The 27472-nt window shown below is 43.4% G+C and overlaps 1 protein-coding gene across 1 annotated transcript in view; it reads left to right on the forward strand.

Moving 5' to 3' along the window:
• The window catches only part of LOC141078083 (3 beta-hydroxysteroid dehydrogenase type 7-like), an 84866-nt gene that overhangs the window by 22004 nt on the left and 35390 nt on the right, over nucleotides 1-27472 (forward strand). The window contains exon 3 of the mRNA XM_073564915.1: nucleotides 2565-2673. Coding sequence (XP_073421016.1) covers nucleotides 2565-2673 — 109 coding nt within the window. The remainder of the gene's footprint in view (nucleotides 1-2564; nucleotides 2674-27472) is intronic.

A 27472-nucleotide genomic window follows, 5' to 3' on the forward strand; every position in this document is an offset into this window, starting at 1 on the left:
AGTGGGGAGAGCCCAATTAACAATTTATGGGGTGTGTGGCTCCAGAAGTACAAGTTGGGCACCAGAAGCACAAGCTGGGCAAAATGTATAGGCATTAGACTATATTTGCAACTCTCCAGAAAAAAAGCTTGGAGTGAATATTATAAAGGAAAACACATGTGAGACCAAAATAGTCACTCCAGCCATAGATCAATTCATTGAGAGGTGTAATTTCTAAAGTAGGGTCATTTTGTAGAATGTTCCTGTTGCACTGGCACTTTAGGGACTCGACAAATGTCATCTCGCCTGCAAAATATTTTATTAAAATCTGTGCTCCAAAAGCCAAATAGCAATGCTCAGATGTAGATGAAAAATTTGCAGCTGGTAAAAAAAATTACATTTTTACCTGTGTTATATTTCTGGGCAAAGCGCCAGAAATAGCGCATCCAATAGATGCCCCTTATCTGAGGTTACTGCAGGCTGCTCTGACCAGTGGTGATAATCTTACAATCGATCAGAGCCCTGGGGGGTTTCTGCATGACAACACGGGAGACACCCGATGTTCAGGGTGCCGAGGATGAACAGTAACAGAGATCCTCAAGAAGTCCATGTATGGGGTACATGCCCAAACAGTAGGTGCTAGGTATGGACCCCAAATTTTACTGGTCGCATTCACCCATTTCTACTTCTGGGTTCAAAATGCTAAACACGCTCCTAAATTAATTCATCAAAGGGTTTAGTTTCAAAGTGGGGGTCACTTATGGGGGTTTCTGCTGTTGTGGTACCTCAGGAACTTTGCAAATGAGAAATGTTGTCTGCAATCTATTCCAGCCAAATTTACACCGCAAATACCACATAGCGCTTCTTCCCTTCTGAGCTTAGCCGTGTACCCAAGCAACAGTTTTTGACCACATATGCGATATTGCCACATTCAGGTAAAATTGTGTAATACATTTTAGAGTCCATTTTCTCCTTTTACCCCTTGTGAAAATGAAAATTTTCAGCTAAAGCAATATTTTAGTATAAAAAATATAATTTTTCATTTTTTCATTTCACTTTGCCTTAGTTCCTGTGTAAAATCTGAAAGGTTAACAAATTTCCTAACAGCAGTCTACAATAATTTCAAGGGTGAAGTTTTTAAAATTATATCACTTCTGCTTTTATTTTTTATGTATGCCCCTCAAGGTCCCTTCAAAACTGAAAAAATAGGATTTGTAAATTTCCTTGAAAAAATAAAAAATTTCTCCGAAATTTCAACATTTCTATTATCATAACAAAATAAAAGGACTTTTGAAAGATCATGGTAACATAAAGTAAACATATGAGAAATGTTTTTTATTAACTAATTTGTGTGGAATGACTATTTGGTTTAACCCATTGTCACGGATGTGTCAGAGGCTGCACACCATTGCACTACATCTGACTGCAGAAGGTCTCAGCAGTTTGCTTTGCAGACTAGTGGCCACCTTCCCCGGCTAATGGCCACACCTGGACCTGGGTGTTTATAACTCCCAACTTCCTGTTGGGAGTTGCAGGTGATATTTTCTATTTGTACTTCCCTGTTGAGGATTGAAAATGTAGCAGTCTGCTAGCGCCCTCTTTGGAGTTTGGAGGGCATCTGTGTTTCTCTGTGAGTCAACTCAAGCTAAGTGTCTCTCTTATTTCGTTTTTCCTATCTGTCTATAGTAGTGGGGATTGACTAGCGCTAATCCTGTCCTTCCCGGTACAGGTTTTATCACTATGGTCAGGCAGGGATTAGCTATCCTTCCCGGCGATAGGTGCAGAGCCTATATAGGGATGATAGGGCAGACAGGTTGACATTCGGTCTGTTTAGGGGTCTTCACTCCCTGCTTCCCCAGTGTTGGGCCCCCCTTCCCCTTATCCCTTTGTGTTGCACTTAGTCTGTCCTACACTGTGCGTGATACCCTTTCCCAACATGTGTCGTATATATACAGCTCTGCAATCCCGCAAAGCGAAGTATATATATGGCACCGGTATTACTGGTTACCGCACAATGCAGGCCATCCCTGCACATCATCCCAGGGGGCTGTATTTCCTCCCCCCATGTCATTGAAAGCTGTAATTGGCTGATCAATTCAATTTATGACCAGCCAATCACAGAAAATTACAAAAAAAATCCAAGTGACAAGCACCAATCAAAGGAGTTACTATGGATGAGGTGATTGCCACATCATCTCTCCTGATTAACCCCTTTGGCGCTGATTAGCTGAAAAGCAGTAAGTGACCAGTCAGTGCCAAAGGAATTAATCTAAAATTGTGATCACCGCTCTGCATGTCATCTTGACCTCAGTGTTGACATGCACAGCGGTTGTAGACCCCCTCTGTGTAACTGAGAGAGAGAAAATAATTGGTGTCCAGTGCAATCCTCTTAAGATCTGTGCTGTGTCTCAAGATGATTTGATGTTTGAAATTGAGTTTACTTTTAGGAATTCTAATTTTTTTTAAGATGTCTTTGACAGCAGAGAAATTGCATTTACCATAAATGATTTACTCGGGTTTCTATGACCTTTTAACGTGTCCAATTATAGAAATGTAATGCATGTAATGGTTTTTAATATGCACAGGGACAGAAAATATTATAAATGCGTGTTTGGCCATGGATGTGCCTTACGTAGTCTACACAAGTTCAATAACAGCAGTAGGACCAAATGCAAATAATGATCCAATGGTGAGGTAAGAAGAATGTGTATTGTTTTGCCATTTTAGATTTAATGTTTTGAATCTATATCCTAGTAACAGAATGGAAATGCAATCAGGTTACAATCAGGCCAATGTCTGAAACAGCGTAATTGCACATAAACAGTACAGTAAGTGCATAGCTAATTGTACAACAATCATATGCAAAGGTTGAGAATTCATGGGAAGCATAATCAGAGATGTAACAATGATCTGATCCTCTCCATAATTATTATGTATGATATGAAAGCTACAGTCTAATATGGATGATGGTAGGGAGCACGGCAGGACACACACACAGAATAGGGCCCCTGTGCAAGAACCATATATTGCATCATACTCTCATGTGCTGGTTACGTATGACTAAGTTACCATCATGCCAGGAGTGGACACAGACAGAAGAGGGCCCCTGTGCAAGAATCATACATGGACCGTTAGCAGCCCAATAACTCATTAAAATGCACAGTTCCACCAGCTTTGGAAGTGGTTCTCCTACCTCTTACCTCATGGCCCATCTGTGGCTGCACTGATTGCACCAATGGTATGTCCTCCCCTAGTTGAGAGCCAGATTTACACTACCGTTCAAAAGTTTAGGGTCACTTAGAAATTTCCTTATTTTTGAAAGAAAAGCACAGTTTTTTCCAATTAAGCTAACATTAAATGATTCAGAAATACAATCTATACATTGTTAATGTGGTAAATGACTATTCTAGCTGCAAACATTTGGTTTGTAATGCAATATCTTCATAGGTGTATAGTGGCCCATTTCCAACAACCATCACTCCGGTGTTCTTATTGTACTTTGTGTTTGCTAACTTTGTAAGAAGGCTAATGGATGGCTAGAATACCCTTAAAAATCCTTCTGCAAGTATGTTAGCACAGCTGAAAACAGTTTGGCTTATCAGAGAAGCTAAAAACCTGACCCTCCTTTGAGCTAGTTGAGAATGTGGAGCATTATATTTGTTGGTTCCATTAAACTCTCAAAATGGCCAGAAAAAAATAACTTTCATGTGAAACTCGATAGTCTATTCTTGTTCTTAGAAATGAAGGCTATTCCATGCGAGAAATTGCCAAGAAACTGAAGATTTTCTACAACGGTGTGTACTACTCCCTTCAGAGGAGAGCACAAACAGGCTCTAACCAGAGTAGAAAGAGAAGTGGGAGGCCCCGCTGTACAACTGGTCAACAAGACAAGTACATTAGAGTCTGTAGTACTGAGAAATCGACGCCTCACAGGTCCTCAACTGGCAGCTTCATTAAATAGTACACGCAGAATGCCAGTGTCAACATCTACAGTGAAGAGGCGACTCCAGGATGTTGGCCTTCAGGGCAGAGTGGCAAAGAAAGAGCCATATCTGAGAGTGGCTAATAAAAGGAAAAGATTAATATGGGCAAAAGAGCACAGACATTGGACAGAGGAAGAGTGGAAAAAAGTGTAATGGACAGACGAATCCAAGGTTGAGGTGTTTAGATCACACAGAAGAACATTTGCAAGATGCAGAACAACTGAAAAGATGCTGGAAGAGTGCCTGACGCCATCTGTCAAGCATGCTGGAGGTAATGTGATGGTCTGAGGTTGCTTTGATGCTGGTAAAGTGGGAGATTTGTACAAGGTAAAAGGGATTTTGAATAAGGAAGGCTATCACTCCATTTTGCAACGCCATGCCATACCCTGTGGACAGCGCTTGATTGGAGCCAATTTCATCCCACAACAGGACAATGACTCAAACCACACCTCCAAATTATGCAAGAACTATTTAGTGAAGAAGCAGGCTGCTGGCATACTATCTGTAATGGAGTAGCCAGCGCAGTCACCAGATCTCAACCCCATTGAGCTGTTGCGGGAGCAGCTTTACCATATGGTATGCAAAAAGTGCCCATCAAGCCAAACCAACTTGTGGGAGGGGCTTCTGGAAGCATGGGGTGAAATTTCTCCAGATTACCTCAGCAAATTAACTGCTAGAATGCCAAAGGTCTGCAATGCTGTAATTGCTGCAAAGGAAGCATTCTTTGACGAAAGCAAAGTTTGAAGGAGAAAATTATTATTTCAAATAAAAATCTTTTTTTCGAACTTTGTCAATGTCTGGACTAGATTTTAAATTCATTTGGCAACTCATTTGATTGATAAAAGTATGAGTTTTCATGGAAAACACAAAATGTCTGGGTGACCCCAAACTTTTAAACGGTAGTGTAGGTAAGAAAATGTTAATAAATTAAATTAAATGTGGAAAAACACAAAATCGTGAAATTTTAATTTGCAAATTGATATTTGAAACTGGCATCATACTATTAAATTGGTAGTGTTCTGTGAAATGAATATACACAGTATGTAGTATTATCAGTGTGAATGCATAAATGCAACCAATTCATATGGCCATAACCTAGGGCTGCCACGGCAAGCCACTCAAAAGAGGGCTCATGAGCCACATGTGGTCCACAAGCCTTTGGATGGAAATTAATGATATGGAACATCCTCTCTATCACTACTGTTAAATGATACATCATGCCATGTTTAAGTATTTCATCTCTAATACTTAGAAGAATTATCTGTGATCAGGTTAAGTTGTGAAAGGGCACTAAGCTATTGTTTTGTGGCTATTGTTCTTGAAAAAAATGTTTTCAAGGCACACTTAAAAAACATTAATATTAGGATCAAGGCAAAAGGGTAAGGGGACTTGTGATGGCACAGCATTTCATTTTAGTTAACCAGACATCTTTTTTTTAGCAAGCCAGCAGGAATAGACTGTTATCTATATGTTTTGAATTCATGTGTTTCTCTCTGATTGGTCAAAAAAACACAGAGTTTTGTTCAGATAAGCCTGTAATATTGACTTATAAGTTGACAATTTGTTGTAACATATTGTGCTATTATCCTGGATGACCAGAGATACAGGATACCCTGATCTGGAGAAACTTGACATGTACAGAGCTAAATAAATTAGAGGGTTTTGAGCTATGGGAGAGAAGGATTAAACTAATATCGCAGCTTTATTCGGAAGAGTTTTGATCTTTTGAGGATCTTAAACAGACGTTTTCCATTCCTAATGCAAGATTTTTTCAATATCTCCAGCTGAGACATGCTTGTGAAACACAACAGCGACTCACCCCACTAGGTAACCCAGCCAAAACTCAGTTGTTGGATAGAGTAGTGAGGGGAGGAGGATCAAGAGGTATTATATCCATGATATATGCAATAATGTTGGAAAAGAGAGTGGCAAGCTTAGAGGCATTGAAGAATAAGTGGCAAGTTGATGTAGGTGATTTAACAGATGATGAATGGGAAGATGCATTGCAAGAAGTGACGAAAGTATCTGTTAGCGAGGTGCAGAGAGTGTCGCATCTTTATTTGCTTCACTGAGTTTATTGAACTCCTGTACGCCTGTTGAAAATGGGATATGCTAGAGAGGCTGATTGTTGGAAGTGTGGAATGCCCAATGTGGGCATTAGTCGCCACAGAGGTACTGCACCTCCTCCTGAGGTGTGGTGCCCCACCATCCAGGTAAGTTGGAGGCTCCTGACCACACTCCAACACTCGCACCCCACACAACACGGTAGTTCAGCAAAGCTACATTGCGGCTCCTTGCTTGGAGAGTAGCAGAGCACCTTTGGTGGTTCCCTGATACACATGACCTGGAACTGTCCTCGGTTACGTAGGTTTTGGGGGGATGTGACTGATTTACTTAACACTGTCTATCAATGTCAAATGGTACTAGACCCCAAAATGGCTCTCATGGGTCGGGTGGAGACTTTGCCGCTCTTGGAGGGACACCAGCTGGCAGTCTCATGAATATTATATCAGGCTCGTAAGAGAGTGGCGGCTCACTGGAGGGGATTTTCTGTACCCACAATCACGGAAGTTACCGATGCAGTTAATAATAATATAGATATGAAGAAATATGTGTACCAAAAGAGAAGAACAATTAAGAAATGGGAGGATATGTGGGCGCCTTGGTTGGACACCCCCAGGTTGGCGCCTTCTTGATTAACATGGATGAGAGTGTTGGGGAGGATATAACCGGAAAACTGTAGCTGTGAGAGACCAAATGCATCGGGAGAGAAGAGAGTTTTTTGTCGGGTGAGGGTGGGGGGGTAAGATGGGAGGGTTTTTTGTGGGGTTCTATTGTGTTTATGTAATATACTATTTGGGAACTATCCTGTATGTGACTACCTGTTTTTTCAGTTTTTGAAAATGTTTAATAAAAAATTACCTGATAAAAATAAAGAGATGCAGGATAATTGAACAATGATGTTTGCTGATATGTTGATTACATATTGTCCAGACCAGCTAGCTTGTTTACTTGCAAAGCAGAGGAGTTAAAGCTATGCAAATTGATTAGATGGCCAAACAATGCGAGTCAACCTCATCACATCTTCCTCTTGACCTCAGGCTGCTGGCTTAAAGGACAGTTGTTAACTATGAAAAGAGGATATGAGCCTCTGTAAGAAGATTCCTCTATACATCCAAGTCATCCAAACATCCAAAAGAACCAGAAACTCTTTACAAGATGGCAGCCAAGATATCATGGCTACATCGCGAGGGACACAGATTTGACTTTCTACATGATGCCAGCTTAGGCGACCGTGACCCTCGCTGGAAGAATACAGATTTGCTCCATTGACCATTGCTAATCTATGGATAAATTTGACGCAGTCAGGATTTGAACCCAATAGTTACTGGAGCCCTATAGATATGTTTGGAAAGTCAGGAATGGGACCCACCGATCACTTGGCTTCATGGAGATGTTCGGAGATTCCAGGTTGTGACCCTCCAGTCATCTGGCCTTGTACCTCAATGGACTGTCATTTTCCTAAGCTTGTTGTTACCTCCTCTATGTGTGCATGTCACAGGTGGGTTAGTTGGCCCTGGAAACTCTGAAGTAACAGCTTCTCTTATTCTGGCAAGTCAACAGAAGGGTGAGACTCTGTAATTTGCACCATCTTAGGTATTTTGCTGGGACTGTTTTTTATTTTAATTGCTTTTTTGTGGTTCAATAAAGTATTGCAACAGTTTTCTGCCCTCACCCTGTGTTGTCTGAGTAGTATTATGCCTACTGTAAAAGAGAGCGGGTGTTCGGTGGACTGATCTCTGGTCCATGCGGTTTTAGATAGCAGACAAGGGGAACCGCTGATCCCCTTTGTATCCACAGTACAGTGGCAGCAGTGGGATACTACTTAGCAAGGTGGAACCAGGGGAGTTGCAAGGGATTGGTGTTGTGAGACACCGTCCAGGGCACCGCAACCAGGGAGATATACAGAAAAACCCAGCAGACCATTGATGAAGCATGCACAGCAGGTTTTGGATGCCACTATGACCAACCCCACCAACTCTGCCTTGGGAAGAGGACCAGAGTGGTTGTATAACCTCAACAAGAAATGGCAAGTACAGGAGCTGTGTCAGCTTTGACAGATTGAATGAGATTCCATTCAGGAACTATGGAATGCGGAGGAAGCCATGTTTGGACACAATGGATAAGGGTTGTTTTTCATCAATTACATGTGGAGCTTATTCGCAAGGAAGACATGCAATACGCTCTGATGAACTAGATGATGCAAAGTTTTGGTCTCATGAAGGTGAGACCTCTTGCATTTGTTCCTGTGCTTAAGACATGCTGTGGACTGTTCCCAATAAGTGGAGAAGGATGATTGAAATCCTTTTACTTCTGGCTGATTAAGATGGGGAGCAATGCAATGTGACAACAGCATTTTATCTTAATTAACCAGACATCTATTTTCAACAAGCCTAGAAGAATTGACTGCTATATATATATATATATATATATATATATATATATATATATATATATATTAGCTGAAGAGCCCGGTGCTGTCCGGGCATAGTAACTAACTATGGTTAGTTATAGCAAATTATAATTATCCTCCATCCCATAGTCCCGTGCCCATATACCCATCATACATGTCCACGATCCCATAGACCCGTGCCCATATACCCATCATACATATCCTCCATCCCATAGTCGAGTGCCCATATACCCATCATACATCCTTCATCTCATAGTCCCATGCTCATATACCCATCATACATATCCTCCATCCCATAGTCCCATTCCCATATACCCATTATACATATCCGCCATCCCATAGTCCCGTGCCCATATACCCGTCATGCATATCCTCCATCCCATAGTCGAGTGTCCATATACCCATCATACATCCTTCATCTCATAGTCACATGTCCATATACCCATCATACATATCCTCCATCCCATAGTCCCGTGCCTATATACCCATCATACAAATCCTCCATCCCATAGTCCCGTGCCCATATACCCATCATACATATCCGCCATCCCATAGTCCCATGCCCATATACCCGTCATACATATCTTCCATCCCATAGTCCAGTGCCCATATACCCATCACACATCCCCCATCCCATAGTCCCATGCCCATATACCCGTCATACATATCCTCCATCCCATAGTTCAGTGCCCATATACCCATCACACATCCTCCATCCCATAGTCAACCATTATGACATCATAATGAGCGGCGGCAGGGCTTGCAACCTATGATGACATTAGCGTCACCATGTCAACCATTGTGACATCATAACAAGGGGCGGGGCTTGATACGCACACACTGCTTCCCCAGTATGCAAATAGGGGCATTGTGACATCATAATGAGGGGCGGGGCTTGACACGCACACACTTTTTTCCCAGTATGGAGATAGGGGCAAAATTGTTTGGTGAATTGGAACACGCGGGGTTAAAATTTCGCCTCACAACATAGCCTAGGACGCTCTCGGGGTCCAGACGTGTGACTGTGCCAAATTTTGTGGCTGTAGCTGCGACGGTGCGGATGCCAATCCCGGACATGCACACATACACACACACATACACACATACATACAAACTTTGAGCTTTATATATTAGATATATATATTGATTTTTTAATTTATGTGTTTCTTTCTGGTTGGTCAAGAGAACACAGACTTTTTTCATATAAGCCTGCAATATTGATTTGTAAGTTGACAATCTGTTGTAACATATTGTGCTGTTTCCTGGATGACTAAAGAAGCAGGGTAATTGAACAATGATGTTTGCTCATATGTTGATTACACATTTTCCAGGCTAACCATCTTATTGACTTGCAAAGCAGAGGAATAAAGACTATGCAATTTGAATAGATGGTCAAACAATGCGAGTCAACCTCATCACATCTTCCTCTTGACCTCTGGCTGCTGGCTTGAAAGACAGTTAACCATAAAAAGAGGGTATGTGCCTCTGTAAGGAGGTTCCTCCATACATCCAAGTCATCCAGGCATCCAAAGAACCAGAGACTCTTTACAAGATGGCAGCCAAGACATCATGGCTACATCACGAGGGACACAGATTTGACATTCCACATGATGCCAGCTTAGGAGACCATGACCCTCACTAGAAGAATACAGATTTGCTCCATTGACCATTGCCAATCTATGGATAAATTTGAGGTAGCCAGGATTTGAACCCAATAGTCACAGGAGCCCCATAGATATGTTTGTGAAAGCCAGGAATGGGACCCACCGGTCACCTGCCTCCATGGAGATGTTCGGAAAAGCCAGGCTGTGACCCTCCAGTCAACTGGCCTTGTACCTCAATGGGGTAGTGGGGTAGTCGGTCCTGGAAGCTCTGAAATAATAGCTGCTCTTATCCCGGCGAGTCAGCAGAAGATTTGCACCATCTTGGTTATTTTGCTGGGACTGTTCTACATGCTGTTTCCCTGTTTTGTGGTTCAATAAATTATTGCCACAATGTTTTACCCTCACCCTATGGTGTCTGAGTAGTATTATGACCACGGTAAAAGGAGAGTGGGCGTTCGGTGGGATGATCACTGGTCCATGCGGTTTCAGCTAGCAGACCAGGTCTCCCACTGACCTCCCGCATCTCCACAGTAGTGTATGCCAAAGAGTATATAGCACTGGAGAAGTCATGAAAATATGTACAGTAAAAGGGAGGATGTGAGTCATGAGTCATTGGTTGACCGGAGAGTATATGTACAGTATGTTGGTAGACAGAAGTGAGAGTAGAGCTGTATGATGGTGCAGCAATGTGGAAAGCTGTAGTATGAGTTTTTAATTTAGCCCCTGGGAGATGGCTGCCATACACATATGGCAGTTGCATGCCATCAATCTATGGAGTGGGCTAAAGAGCTGAGTCGGATTCATGCAGCATGAATGCCAGCTTTGTTAAGGTACTGTCACACTTAGCGATGCACCAGTGATCCCGACCAGCGATATGACGCGGTCAGGATCGCTCGTGCATCGCTAAGTGGTCGCTAGTGAGCCGCCACACAGGCAGATCTCACCAGCGACACAGCAGGGGTCGCTACTTACCTGTCAGACGAGGCGATCCTGATGTCCTCCCTCCCGCGTCCACGCATCGCTCGTCGGCGCCACAGGAAGCTGACGACGAGAAACGGTCCAGGATGTTCTCGCGCGATCAGCGATAATCAGCGGGGGAGCTGTCGGAGGTAAGTATCAGACATAGCAATATCGCTAGCATTATCGCTATAACGTCACAAAAACCTGTGACGTTATAGCGATATTGCTAGCGATATCGCTTAGTGTGACAGGCCCTTTAGGCTCCATTCCCACTTATCTTCACTGAGGACTTCCTTCAATGGAGATGCCAGAGTGATAGCCACAGCAGGATGTACCAATGTAGATATAATTGTGAAGGAGCTGGGGAGTCGTACATTTAACCTTTTGCATTACAAAGTGTGAAATTTGCAGCAACATCCATAGCATAACTGATATTCTGTCAATCTCAAACCAGCAGCTCCTATACATTTAGACAGTGGAAGTATTTTGCAGCAAGTGCATGAGATTTTAAGAAATCTCATGCACTCTGGTGGTAGTGCAGTGGATTTTCCACAAATGAATACACAATGGAATATCTGATGTGTTTTCACACCATGCAGGGATGGACTCACCATTGGTGCAACCTGTGTACCCGCATAGGGGTTCAATAGGTAAGAGTGTCACTTATACCTCCAAAGCAGGTGAAATTGTGCTGTATGATGAGCTATTGGACTGTAAAGGGCCCATATACTATTCTTGCACAGGGACCATCTTCTGTTTGTGTCCACTCCTGACACCATGGTAACTTCAAATTAAAAATGTAAAAACCATTAAAAAATATTTTTACAAATTCAGAAAGATTGAAAAAAATGTAAGTTTAAAAAATTGACATATTTGGTAGTGCCACATGCGCAATTGCCCAAGCAAATAAAATATATAAATATTTATTAATAAGATGAACACTGAAATGGATATAAAAATCACAATGCCATATTAGTTTTTGGTTGCTGTATTTCCCCCTAGAAAAATGCTATAAAAAGTGATTAAAATGTTACATATACCCAATACCTTTATTTTGAAACTGCATTTTGTGTTTAGTTGTGTTATCTTTGTCTAATATTTAAATTTGTTTGGTGATCTGAAACATTGAAGTGTAACAATCATGCAAAAGAATAGGAAATCAGGAAGGGGGCAAACACTTTTTCACACCACTGTATAAAAAAACTTCATCATTTTACTATCATCATAATTGTTCTAATTCTAAGAATCATGTTGCCGACTCAGTTTCACTGCACAATGAATGTCATATAAACAAAACACCAAAAATTATGGTGTCATTTTTCATTGCATTTTTAATTTTTTTGCAATATATTATATGGTAAAATATGTATAGGTTAACAGGGAAAAGGGAAGATGGGGAAAAAGCAAAAACGCTTAAACAAAAAATCTGCTGATCTTTATGGGTAACTGATGGGAAGTTTTAACTGCCAGAAAGAAAGGTCAACTTGTCTACTGCGTTGCTATCGAAATGAGTTCATTTTTGCGGTGGAATGTCTATTGGTAATGATGAATTAAAATGATGTAGGTCAGAATTGTGTCCCCAAAATATTACTGTGTAATTGGTAATGGTGTAAGCTATCTCACTAATGTATGTAGGCAACTTTCTCAGTTTAGTAATTTTTATTGATAATTTGGATTGAAGATTGTAGTACATTACAGAAGCTGCCTTGTTATCTTGTTACACTACTTATCAGGCAGCTCATACGAATTGTATACAATGCTGACAACATTCACATAAAAGGTCAAAAGTTTGCATGCTCAGCGGAATACATTCATTAGTTATCACTGCGTCATGCGCAGGTATGTTCACTTTTTTAAGGTTACTGAACTTGGTGTCACTTTCTAGGGGATGGTTCATTATGTGGATAGAGTATAACACATTTCCATCACTCTTGTCACTAATGCACATTCATATTGTGCTGGAAGCCCGGGTCAAAGCATTAAAACATTTATAAAAGCTGCTACATAACCATAAATGTTTCACATCTCCTGTCTGTAGTTACCTGTTAATATTGTACTCCTTTATTTTAAGGTCCAGTTAACAAGTAGATCAAGTTAATAATCACATTAGTAAAGCATAAAATGATAAGGTGATATATAATTGTCTATACAGATGGTTTAGAAGAAGGAAATTCGGAATCATTAATGTGTTTATAGCTTTAGAGCCAACAAATGATGGAACCGTGCATGAGAGGTTTATTCACCCCAAATTATAATCATACGAGGGGGTGCCCGAAATGGAACAGGAGTCAACTTCCATGGGCGGTGTGCTGCTAGCACGAGCCTTCACTGTTAGCTGAATGTCTGCTGTACCTTTAAGAGTCCATATACCAGCCAGAATTAATGGGTAAGGAAAAGGATGTTTGGCTCCAGTGATTTTTTTTCCTCATTGCGTTATTCAAGTCTTTCGATAATTTTGTGAAGGTTGATTCACACAAACAATCTCTGGGTATGAGGATTTGTTTCCATTTGGGAAAAAAATTTTTTAAAAAAGGTTGTTGCAAGGGAAGAACCAAAAAAATCCCCTAAAAAAATAGTATATTAATTTGTAACTTTTGAAACTTTTGTTCAAAGTACTCTGAATTTGCAGCCAGACTATTGCCTCTCAGATCATGAATTTTGCTGCAACTCATTTGCCCAATTCCTCCATTAAAATTTGCTTAACTGCACGAGTTTACCAATTGTTCCACTTCCAGAAAGGCTTAGTGAATTTTATGTACATGTTTTTAGTTCAGGCCTGAGGTATAGCTAGGGGTTCAGCTCAGGAGCTGAATCATCTAAGTGGGTCTCTAACCAGGTAACCGTGTTTAAAACTTCAGTGGCACACCTTGATCGTGGGTATAGAGGACTCTCAGTAGTTGACCGCTGTTACTGAAAATGAATCTCTATATAAAGACCAACACCGATAGTACCGCCATACAGTGACCATATAGTACTAGACAACAGTCCCGCAGAACATATTAAACATTAGAGTACAGTTATATATAGTGACTTACAGCTGATGTTCTTTGTGATGGAATCATTCACTTTTCCTGTCTTTTTCATTTGGTCCAGACCGACATAATTACTGTACTTCGTCCAGCCTCAACTTGTCTGTAGAGTTTACAACACTGGAGAACTCGTCTGTGACTTCTCCTTTAATGGAAGTCTTCAAATAGATGCTGAAAAGACATCTGTCTGAGATGGCTTAGTGAATTCTGCATTGAGCAGGGAGTTGGACACGACACTGGAGATCCCCTCCAACTCTAACATTCTATGAAAGACACATTTGACTTCTCACTTCTACAGCACCATTCACATATAGTGGAGAAAAACAGTATTTAGTCAGCCACTAATTGTGCAAGTTCTCCCACTTAAAAAGATGAGAGAGTTCCTTTATTGACATCATAGATAGGCCACAACTTTGAAAGTCAAAATGAGAAAACAAATCCAGAAAATTATCTTGTCTGATTTGGCAAGATCTATTTTCCAAATTATGGTGGAAAATAAGTATTTGGTCATTAACAAAAGTTCATCTCAATATTTTGTTATATATCCTTTGTTGGCAATGACAGAGGTCAAACTTTTTCTGTAAGTCTTCACAAGGTTGGCACACACTGTTGGTGGTATGTTGGCCCATTCCTCCTTGCAGATCTTTTCTAGAGCAGTGATGTTTGGGCCTGTTGCTGGGCAATACAAATTTTCAATTGGTCTCAACAGCAAACTACACACTGTATGATGTCCCCTTAGTAGCCCCCACACTGTATGATGGTTTCCACTGTAAAACCATACTGTATGATAGTCCTGTTAGTAGCCCTTACACAGTATGATAGTCCCCACAGCAGCCCACACACTGCTTCATAGCCCACACAGTTGTCCCTACACTGTATCTGTCAGGAACACTTCACTGAGCTTGCTCACTGAGCCAGTGCGTGTGTCCTGAGTAAAGCGAACTGTGTTCAAAGATACCTGTGGAGCGGGCAGCAGCCGAATAGGTGCATACTTCAGAACAGCAGGACGTGAAGCACGTGACTGCTGGGGGTGTGGCCTAAACTCCAGAGAGCAAGGAGCTGCAAGAGAACTCCTAGCAGGGTAACTGCAAGACAAAGTTACCAAGGGGCATAGAAAGGGAGGATAGTCCGGACGTAGCCAATGAGTCATACACAGAGATAGCTGCAAGGTACAAGAGGGGCGAGCAGAGAGTAGTCAGATAACAGGCAACAAGTACACAGAGATAGCTGCAAGGTACAAGAGGGGCGAGCAGAGAGTAGTCAGATAACAGGCAACGAGTCATACACAGGGAGGGTAGCGCAGTACAGAATTAACAGGCAAACTCACAACGGGGAACAGAACAGGGTCAGAACCATATAAACAAGCTATAACAACGAACAGGCACAGGCACACGGAGGTCACCACACTCGGCCAAAGGCAAAAGTATAACTGACAGGGATTGGAGCTTCCCAGGGGTTTAAGAAGCTCTCCCAGAACAAAAAGAGGCCACAATCATTAACCCGAGGTGTGCAGGTCAAAACCTGCACTGAGCTTCAGACATTAACCTCTGACGTGCAGCTCAAAAACCTGCACTGGTATCATGACAGTATCATTGCCTCCACAGTAGCCCCCACACTGTATAATGACACCCTTAGTAGTCCCTACACAGTATGATGGCCCCCACAGTAGCCTTCACAATGCATGATGGCCCGTACAGTAACCTCCACACTGTATCATGGTCCTCTTAGTAGCCGCCCACACTGTAGGAAGGTCCTCTTAGGTACCTCCACCCTGAATAAAGGCCCCCCTTAGTAGCCCTCACTCTGTATGATGACTCCTTTAGTAGCTCCTACACTGTATTATGACCTCCTTAGTAGCCCCCACTCTGCATGAGGACCTCTTTAGTAGCCTGTACTCTGTATGATGGCCGCCTTACTAGCCCACATGCTGTATCATGACCACCTTTGTAGCCCCCACTCTGTATGTTGGACCCCTTTGTAGCCTCCAACTCTGCATGAGGGCACCTATAGTAGCCCCCACACTGTATGATAGCCTTCACACACTATTAAAGGGTACCTGTCATCTGTTTTGGCCGCTATAAGATGTGGCCACTGCCTTTCAGGGCTTATCTACAGCATTCTATAATGCTGCAGATAAGCCCCAATATGACCTGCAAGATAAGAACAATGTTTTATTATACTCACCCGGGGGGGTGGTCAGGTGCAGTCCAGTCCAATGGGTGTCGCAGGTCCGGGTCCTTTTTGCAACGCCTCCCTCCTGCTTGCTTCATGCCTCCCCGGCATCGCCCTCCTGTGGAGGTGTACTTCTCTGCCCTGTTGAGGGCAGAGCAAAGTACTGCAGTGCGCAGGCGCCAGGAAAGGTCAGAGAGACCCAATACCTGCGCACTGCAGGAATTTGCTCTGTCCTCAACAGGGCAGAGAAGTACGCCTGCGCAGGAACGCGATGCTGGGGAGCGATGAAGCAGGCAAGAGGGTGGCATCGCAAGAAGATGGGAGGTGCTGGACCGGGACCTGCGACACCCATCGAACCGGACCGCACTGGACCGTCCCCTCGGTTGAGTATAATAAAACTTATTTTTCTTATCTTGCAGGTTGGATCGGGGGCTTCTCTACAGCATTATAGAATGCTGTAGATAAGCCCTGAAAGGTGGTGGATGCATCTTATAGTGGCCAAAACAGCTGACAGGTTCGCTTTAAGATAAAAAATAAACCTACACTCACCTAACCTTAGCGAGTCCACTGGCAGACAGTGGCAAGGTAGTGGCTGACCGACACGGTGATATCATATAGCAAGGACTCAAACAAGATGTCAAAGGCCCAAAGTGATAAGATCATCATCATGACGCTGCACATCAGATGTTTCGCTGCTCTAATGCAGAGTTTAACTGTACAGGTGTGCTGCACATGTCGGGACGGTTAAAAGCGGCTGTCACTCTAGGTGGGCCATCTCTGCCTCACAGCAGCTACGTTAGTGATAAGAGGCTATGATTCAGGGGATCAGGGCTACACTACTGGCTCAGGCGGTCATTTTTAATAACAACAAACAATAATGTAGATGAAAGATTGAACAAATGATTGAAAAGCAATCACTGGACCCAAACGCAAGCGTTCCCAAAAACATTGGCTGCCATTCTGACTCAGAAGAATTCCCAAACATTTTTGTAAAGGCAGAAACCTGTGCTACAAGCGCCCCACCCTCCAAAAAATGAATCCTGATTTTTTTTGCTTACCCCCTTGTATAGAAACAACTAGAGCATTAAGCAGAGGGGGACATGACTTTGGGAGGGGTGGACCTTTAACCCATGCAGCTTTGCTGTATCTTTAAGCAAAAGTGATATTGCTTTAAGAGTAATGAGCACAGTATGTCTGAGCCTGATGTCTTACTGTGAGGATGGTGGGTTGATATAGAGGAGGTAACTCTCTGTCTATCTCTCTCCCGTTTTCTCTCACCGGATGAACTGGAGGAAACATTACACACCCTCCCACCCTGTTATAATAATCACTGTCCTAACATGTTTTATTTAACCATTACTTGTATATTGAGGAATGCTTTATTGTATTTGTTTAATTAGCCATTTATATCTTGTACCATGGTCAATTTTATCATGGCAATAAAGAGTTAACATTAGCATTGACCTCTAAGCCCAAGGGAAAGGCGATCTTCCAGCCATGGTTCCCTAATCACTAAAGGTCTCCTCCACAGGGGATTTTTCCTCACCTGAGTGCTGTAGGGTGACTCTTTGTGAGTCGGAGGTTTGCAAAAATGAGTCCCCTTAATGCTTTTGCAGGGACTATAGATGAGCGACTTTGCCTTTTTTCGGGTCGAGTCGGGTTTCATGAAACCCGACTTTCGCAAAAGTCGGGTTGAACGCAATCGGCCGATTATCGTGAAAAGTCGAAGGCCGACTGAAACACGAAACCCAATGCAAGTCAATGGGGAAGAAAAGTCGGCAGGGAGTGGAGGACAGGAAACACACCTACAGTGCTCATTTTAATGCCAAAAACATCAATTCTTATTACTTAAGCTTGTCAACCTTAATTTACTTTATAATAATAGTTAGGCCATTGAAAACTGGGGGTTACTTGTCTAAAGTTGCGGGGGGGGATAGGGCTGGCTCCAGATTTTCGTGGGCCCAGGGCCAAAGAGTGTCACTGGGCTCCTTTAACACATGCCACAATTCATGATCCTCTGATACGGCAGAGAAATAGCGGTATAGTACAATGAAAAATACTTCACTTCTTACATCACATGACTGATATCCATTTTAAATTCTCCAATAGCTCCAAAAACGGACAGTATATTACTCCATACAGTATTATTGCCACCGCATATTGCACCATACAGACTAATGAGGCCCATATATTTCTCCATACAGAATCATTGATCCCATATAATGTTCGATACAGTATATGATGAGCTCCACATAATGCTACCCACAGTATATGTTGGTCCCCATGGATGAAGCTCCAATGTCTTATGGGCCCAAATAATGCTCCATATATAATGGGCCCCATTTCTAATGCTCCAGTGTATAATGGGCCCTGTAAATGCTGCTCCAGTGTCTGATGTCCACCTTTGGAATGCTCCAGTGTATGGTGGGCCCCATGTTATGAATGGGTCACCAAGGAGGAAAAAACCTAAACATGCTAAGCCCAGAAAAACCAGAGAGGTTGGTAACTATGCAGATTGCTGATCCCTGATCCTACCACACAACTAGCAGCAGCCGTAGAGCATGCCTACGATGAACCTAGGCGCCTTGTCACGGCTGGAGGACTAAATAAGCCTAAAGCAAGAAAAGGGAAAACTAACTGCCCCAGAGCAGACCCCAAAGGAATAGACAGCCCCCACACATGTATTGACGGTGAAACAAGATGAAAACACAAACACAGGTAGGAAAAAGGGGCTGAGCAAACGATGGGGCCCAAACTAACTAGAAAGGAGAGGAAAGGAAAGACACTGTCTGCAATCTGCAAAAAACCCTACAAAAATAATGTCCAACACTTCTGATAGCAAAATTAACCCTGAAGTCACTAGACTTCTCCCACTATATCAGCACTCTGAAATATTCTGAGAGAGAGCAAAAAGAGGCCAATCTAATAAGGGACAAAAAGCAAATTGGCAAACACAGATAAATAAGAGTGGAAATTCAGCACAGCCCAAGCCGGGGCTGGCTGAGCGCAAAAAACTGAATAGACCAACAAAATCAAGTGTGAACATTAACAGAGAAACTTAGCTTGAGCTGACTGGAACAGAGCTGAGAACCAAGACCTGACAAGCAGAAGGAATCACCAGCAACTGAATAGGGCGTCGGCTGTCTTAAATACAATCTGAGACTCCTGAAGTCCAATGGTCATCCTCATCCTCAGGGCAGATCTCCACCGATCAAATCAGCCTCACTACCTCCTGTTACCACCAGAGGGAGTCTGGAAGGAGAATTTACAACTGGTGAACCAGAGAATGAACTCAAAACAGTACCCCCCTTGAGGAGGGGTCACCGAACCCTCATCCACGCCACCAGGCCGATCAGGATGGACCCGGTGAAAAGCACGAACCAATCTATTGGCATGAATATCAGAGGCAGAGACCCAAGAATTATCCTCCTGACCATAACCCTTCCATTTGACCAAATACTGGAGTCTCCGTCTAACCAAACGAGAATCCAATATTTTCTCTACCTCATATTCCACATTGCCTTCAACCAACACAGGGTCAGGAGGTGCTGCCATAGGAACCACTGGCTCAACAAACCTATTCAACAGAGATTTGTGAAATACGTTATGGATCTTGAACGTAACTGGAAGAGCCAATCGAAACGAAACAGGATTAAGAACTTCCAAAATCTTATAAGGATCAATAAATCTTGGCTTAAATTTAGGAGATGCAACCTTCATAGGAATACTCTTAGACGACAACCAAACCATATCACCCACTTTAAACCGGGGACCAATGGTCCTATGCCGGTTGGAAAATCGCTGGGCCTTCTCCTGAGAGAGTGACAACTTATCCACCACTTGGTCCCATATCTGCTGCATTCTCTTAACCACAGTGTCCACACCTGGGCAGGACGAAGATTTCATTTGCCCTGAAGAGAATCGAGGATGAAACCCAAAATTACAGAAAAAGGGTGACATCAAAGTGGCAGAACTAGCTCTATTGTTCAGTGCGAATTCGGCCAAGGGTAAAAATGAGACCCAATCATTCTGATCAGCAGATATAAAACAACTCAAGTAAGACTCCAAGGTCTGGTTTGTTCTCTCAGTCTGTCCATTGGTGTGGGGATGAAACGCGGAGGAGAAGGATAACTGAATTCCCAGATTGGAACAAAAGGTTTTCCAGAATCTGGAAACAAACTGGACTCCTCTGTCGGACACAATGTTCTCAGGAATCCCATGTAACCGAACCACCTGTTGTAAAAACAAGGGTACCAACTCAGCGGAAGATGGCAACTTTGGGAGTGGTACAAGATGGACCATCTTCGAAAATCTATCACAAATCACCCAGATAACAGCCATTCTCTGAGAGACAGGAAGATCAGAAATAAAATCCATTGAGATATGGGTCCATGGCCTCTTGGGCACCGGCAAGGGCATCAGCAACCCACTAGAACGAGAACAGGGTTTAGACCAAAAACAAGTCCCACAGGACTGTACAAAATTCCTGACGTCACGAGATAAGGCAGGCCACCAAAAGGACCGACTCACCAAATCTCTGGTACCAAAAATACCTGGATGACCAGCCAATGCGGAGCAATGAATTTCAGACATCACTCTCTTTCTCCACTGGTCAGGAACATACAATTTTTCCATAGGGCAACGCTCAGGTTTATCCTCCTGAAATTCCTCCAGGGCACGTCTCAAATCGGGTGAAATGGCAGAAAGATCTACCCCTTCACCTAGGATGGTAGTAGGCTCAGTCACACTAAGAGAATCAGCAAAGAAACTCCTAGAAAGGGCGTCTGCCTTAACATTCTTAGTGCCCGGAAGAAAAGAGACCACAAAATTAAAACGCGTGAAAAACAAGGCCCATCTAGCCTGTCTAGGATTCAAGCGTTTGGCCGACTCCAGATAAATCAAATTCTTGTGATCGGTGAGGACCACAACTTGATGTCTAGCTCCCTCCAACCAATGTCTCCACTCCTCAAATGCCCACTTCATGGCCAACAATTCCCGATTCCCCATGTCATAGCTGCGTTCAGATGGAGAGAACTTTCGAGAAAATAAGGCACAGGGATTCATCTTAGAAGTCACAGGGTCTTTCTGGGACAAAACAGCTTCTGCACCAATCTCAGAAGCATCTACCTCCACCTGAAATGGAAGTGAGACATCGGGTTGCCGTAAAACTGAAGCTGAAGTAAATCTCCGCTTAAGCTCCTGAAATGCTGAGATAGCCTCAGGAGACCAATTCAGCACATCAGCGCCCTTCTTGGTCAGATCAGTCAGTGGTTTGACAATACCAGAAAAATTACCTATAAATTTACGATAGAAATTAGCAAAACCCAAAAACTTCTGGAGGGCCTCCAAAGAAGTAGGCTGAACCCAATCATAAATGGCCTGTACCTTGTCCGGGTCCATTTCAATAGTCGATGAGGATAAGATAAATCCCAAAAATGAAATCCTCTGTACACCAAAGAGGCATTTCGATCCCTTAACAAACAGGGAATTCTCCCTCAAAATCCGGAACACAGTCCGGACGTGTTCCACATGAGAATCCCAATCACTAGAAAAGATCAAAATATCATCCAGATAGATGATCAAAAACTTATCCACAAAGTCACGGAAAATATCATTCATAAAGGACTGGAAGATAGAAGGGGCATTAGTGAGATCAAAAGGCATCACCAGGTACTCAAAATGTCCCTCCGGAGTATTAAACGCCGTCTTCCATTCATCCCCGTGCTTGATGGGAATAAGATTATACGCCCCCCCTGAGGTCAAGCTTAGTAAACCAGCAGGCACTCTTAACTCTGGAGAATAAATCAGACATCAGAGGTAACGGGTACTGATATTTAACTGTCATCTTGTTAAGGGAACGATAATCAATACACAGTCTTAATGAACCATCTTTCTTGGCCACAAAAAAACCCCCAGCACCTAAAGGTGACAAGGATGGTCTAATATGACCCTTCTCCAATGACTCCTTAATATAGGATTGCATGTTCGGGTACTGATAAGTTGAAAAGCCGAACTTGGGAAATTTACACCCAGGCATCAACTCAATTGCACAGTCATAACTCCTATGAGGAGGCAAAGACGCAGATTTGCTCTCACTAAATACATCAGAAAAATCGGCTAGATAATCAGGAATATCATGAGACTGAGGAGAGGTGGAGAAAACAGGAGCGTCCCTAAAAACACACTGACAACCCCAACTCACCACAGACCCAGATTTCCAATCCAAAACTGGATTATTAGTTTGCAACCAAGGAAAACCCATAACAATAGTATCATGCAAATTATGCAGCACCAAAAATTTACAATTTTCTTGGTGGTCTGGGGCAACTCACATTGTCACCTGGGTCCAAAACAGGTTTATTCTCAGCCAAAGGGGTAGCATCAATACCCCTCAAAGGAATAGGCGTCCGCAGAGGCGTCATGGAAAAACCACAACGTTTAGTAAAGTCCAAATCCATCAGATTCAACGCTGCTCCTGAATCCACAAAAGCCTTCGTGGAAAACTTGGATAAGGAGCAGATCAGAGTAATTGCCAAAAGAAACTTAGGTTGTACACTGCCCACAGCAAATGTGTGTGCAAAACGTCTCTCTCGTTTAGGGCAGACAGAAATAGTATGAGAGACGTCACCACAGAAAAAACACAGCTTATTACGCCTTCTAAACTCCAGACGTTGCGCCCTAGACAAAACTCCATCACATTGCATAGGTTCAGACATTTGTTCAAAAGGTGGCAGCGCCTCCCGTGTAGTTTTACGTTCACGTAAACGTCAATCAACTTGAATGGCTAATGACATGGAATCATCCAGACCAGAGGGAACAGGAAATCCCACCATAACATCTTTTACGGTCTCTGATAAACCCTTCCGAAAGAGGGCTGCCAATGCACTATCATTCCATGTAGTCAGGACCGCCCACTTTCGGAATTTTTGACAGTCTAACTCTGCAGAATCCTGACCCTGGTTTAATGCCAACAGGGTTCTCTCAGCTTGATCAACAGCATTAGGTTCATCATACAACAACCCCAAGGCTTGAAAAAATGCATCCACGTTAGTCAGAATAGGATTTTCAGGTGTCAGAGAAAAAGCCCAAACCTGGGGATCGCCAAGCAGCAAGGAGATGACAATTTTAACCTGCTGCACAGAGCTCCCCGATGAGATAGGCTTCCAGGCAAGAAATAATTTACAATTATTCTTAAAATTCAAAAATTTAGACTGATCCCCAGAAAACACATCAAGAGTAGGGATCTTTGGTTCAACAGCATGTGACTGAGTGAGATAGGCGGAAATTCCCCGCACTTCAGCAGCGAGCTGCTCCACACGATCAGACAATTGCTTAATCTCCATTAGAAAAAAAAAATCCTCCTACGGCCCCAGAAAAAAAAAAGAGGAAAATATATATATATATATATATATATATATATAAAAAAAAATTCTGACACTTTCTTTTTCTTTTTTTTGTCCTTTTCTTTTAACAACTCTTTCCTGCTTTTGAGTACCCTAGAATCTGCGGTATGGCTGGTGATTCTGTTATGAATGGGTCACCGAGGAGGAAAAAACCTAAACATGCTAAGCCCAGAAAAACCAGAGAGGTTGGTAACTACGCAGATTGCAGATCCCTGATCCTACCACACAACTAGCAGCAGTCGTGGAGCGTGCCTACGATAAACCTAGATGCCTCGTCATGGCTGGAGGACTAAATAAGCCTAAAGCAAGAAAAGGGAAAACTAACTGCCCCAGAGCAGACCCCAAAGGAATAGATAGCCCCCACACATGTATTGACGGTGAAACAAGATGAAAACACAAACACAGGTAGGAAAATAGGCTGAGCAAACGATGGGGCCCAAACTAACTAGAAAGGAGAGGAAAGGAAAGACACTGTCTGCAATCTGCAAAAAACCCTACAAAAATAATGTCCAACACTTCTGATAGCAAAATTAACCCTGAAGTCACTAGACTTCTCCCACTATATCAGCACTCTGAAATATTCTGAGACAGAGCAAAAAGAGGCCAATCTAATAAGGGACAAAAAGCAAATTGGCAAACACAGATAAATAAGAGTGGAAATTCAGCACAGCCCAAGCCGGGGCTGGATGACCACAAAAAACTGAATAGACTAACAAAATCAAGTGTGAACATTAACAGAGAAACTTAGCTTGAGCTGACTGGAACAGAGCTGAGAACTAAGACCTAAAAAGCAGAAGGAATCACCAGCAACTGAATAGGGCGTCGGTTGTCTTAAATCCAATCTGAGACACCTGAAGTCCAATCGTCATCCTCATTCTCAGGTGGCAGATCTCCACCGATCAAATCAGCCTCACTACCTCCTGTTACCACCAGAGGGAGTCTTGAAGGAGAACTCACAACTGGTGAACCAGAGAATGAACTCACAACAGCCCCATATATCAATCTCCAGAGTAAAGTGCTCCCCAAAAATTGCTCCCAACCTTTAAAACAATTAAATAAGTCTCCTCGATAGGGAATCCCTGTACTCTTGACTCCTCGTCGTCTCCATCTTCCATCTCTCTGCACTTGGACTGTTTAGGCAGAGGGCGTACAGATGTGATGTCATCGCACTCTCTGACCAGAATGTCACTGTCAGGAAATGCGGAAGACGTCACGGCGGTGGAGCAGGGAGAGGTAAGTATTTCAACTTTGCAAGTGCTGTGATCCTGAGCAAGCAGGGGGGGTCACTCGTTGACGACGGCACTGGCACAGGGCCCCTCATAGTACGGCGGTGTGTCTGACGGCGGGTGAGCCCTCCCACCGGCATAGACACTTTTGCGTACTATGAGGGGCCCTGTGCCAGTGCCGTCGCTCATGAGTATGCCCCCCATCTGCTCAAGGGACCTGCACTTTCATCTGCACCTTCCTCTTTGTCACCATGTAAGGTGGTATAGTATGCGGGAGGGGGAACCTGAGTTTCATCAGGGTCAGATTCTGGCTGTGTAGAGCGTGAGGGGAATGTAGTGGTCTGGGTCAATGTACCAGCAGAATCATCTAGCAATGGCTGGGCATCAGTGCACTTGTGGCGCCCCCAGGAGTACGGTCGCCACAGTGGCATTACCTTCCTCCTCGGGAGTGTGATGTCATGCTTGGGAGCAACGAAGGATCTCTCTAGCAGTTAAACCAACACACAACACAGATCCCACTCCAGGCCAGCAGGGAGAGCTCTGAACCTGACTACTGAGGGGCTGCTCTCTGTGGTCGGGAGGAGGGAAGTTAGGGCAGTCTGTGAAGGGAAGGGGAAGTGTGTGGATGTGAGAAGGGGAGCTGGAGGATGAGCAGAGTTAAGGCTCACTCCTAGCTGGAGCGCATGGTCCGGATTCCGGTCTCCGAGTTTGTAGGGACACTGATGGTCCTGCAGCAGAAACCGGAGGAAGTAGCAGCTGTAAATGCTCTGTCCCCAACTAAGGCTCGGAGGCCCCAGCAGCAACGTGTGTGAGCCAGAAGGAAAAGGCTACGGCTGCCTGCTATAGGAGAAAGTTCCAAAAGAGAGTCAACAGGGGGAACTTCAGTGAACTCAGTACTGCGAGTACCTCAGATAAGCACTAGAACGGAGGCCACACTACCTATCTGCAGAGAGAGAATTCCTAATTTGCTTCCAGGCTGACCAACTCCTTCTCCATCTGTACTCTGGGTCCTGGACGGCACTTACCAAGTACAGGTAAAGGAACTGCACGACTGACTGTGTCTGTCATCATTCTCCTGTGCCTGGCGCATGGCTCTGCTACATCCTGCACTGTACACCATCTACCAACTCTTTCATCTGCCCTGCGACTATGGCCCTACCTGTGCAGGGCTTCTACATCTTAGCTGCACCACAACATCTGTCCCAGAGAAGCGACACTGCAGCACTGGTCAATGTGATCAGAAACCACAGGTGGCGTCACATATCATTCACCTATAAACGTTATTCACCCCTTTGCATGGACGCCCAGGGCCACAGGCTGGGTCACCACCACCGTGACACATCCCTCTGAGACACCGGCCCGGTACCGATTAACCCCACTGCCCTGGCTGGCGACCCACACTCCATGTCAGATTCATCTTGGACTGGGGACTTCACGATTTGAATTGATACCCCAGGCATGGTATGTGAGAAAGAGCTACATGGACTAATGTGAAGTGTGGCCTGCTGCATCATTCACTTTTGGTGGGGGTGAAGGACACAAGGAAAGGGGTTATTCCTGACCAGGAGCCAGCACTTGACAACTCAGTGCTTGCATTTTTCAGAAGAGGAGGGCATATTAGCTGGAGTCTGTTTCAGCAATGTAAGCCAAAACCAGTTCCTGATGCTCCGGTTTTAAAAGCGATTAACCTACTCCCAGAAAAGGTAGCCTTCCAGGCCTTCCGGAGCCAGACCATGACGCAGGCTCAACACCTCCTGCCTTAGCTGCTATTGTGCTTTTGCCACTACCAGCAGATGCACCACCACCATCAGTACCAGCTGGCCCCCCCACGCCCACGTCCGCGGCCTCTTCCACCATACTTCCAAATTTTGGAGTAAATGTACCCAAAATAACATCAGATATATGGTACTGTATCAGAAGCGTACAGCTGTATACAGTCAAAGGATAATTGTAAATCTCCGTATATATTTCAGGAGTCACACAGAGAGGCTCACAGGCTCAGTATGGATTAGACAAGAATATAAAAAGTAGAAAAAGGGTACAGTATCATCAGATAGCAGGTATATATAGTATAGTTTAAACATTCTAAATCTCCATAGATATTTCAGGAGGCAGACACAGATGCTCTCAGGCTCAGTATGAATTACAACACAACATAAAAAGCCGTAAAACGGTAATGGATCTGAAGCGTACAGCTGTATACAGTGTAGGGGTCATTGTTGTCAATCTCAGTATTTATTTCCAGAGTCAGAAACAGACTCTCACTTGGTCAGTTTGGATTAGACCAGAATATAAAAACCAGTAAATAGGTAATGTATCACAAGCGTAGAGCTGTATATAGTGTTGGGGTAATTTTTAAATCTACATATAAATTGCAGGAGTAACACACAGACTCTCACACACTCAGGATGGATCACACCACAATATAAAAAGAAGATCCGCAAGAAATAATCAATCACACATGTGGGCCAATGTTCCAGGTGTCAATGATACACTTAGAGTGGTGGGTGGAGGAGGACTTTCTGACAGAAAGGGTCAGTATCACCAGATACCAGGTATATATAGCATAGTTTTTAGGGGGTATAAAAAGAGAGATAAAATCCCAGTGTATTGTTATGTTACCTCTTTATAAATCACTAGAT

This window comes from Dendrobates tinctorius, unplaced genomic scaffold (assembly GCF_039654945.1).
Source record: "Dendrobates tinctorius isolate UK_male_01 unplaced genomic scaffold, ASM3965494v1 ptg000016l, whole genome shotgun sequence".
NCBI lineage: Eukaryota > Metazoa > Chordata > Amphibia > Anura > Dendrobatidae > Dendrobates > Dendrobates tinctorius.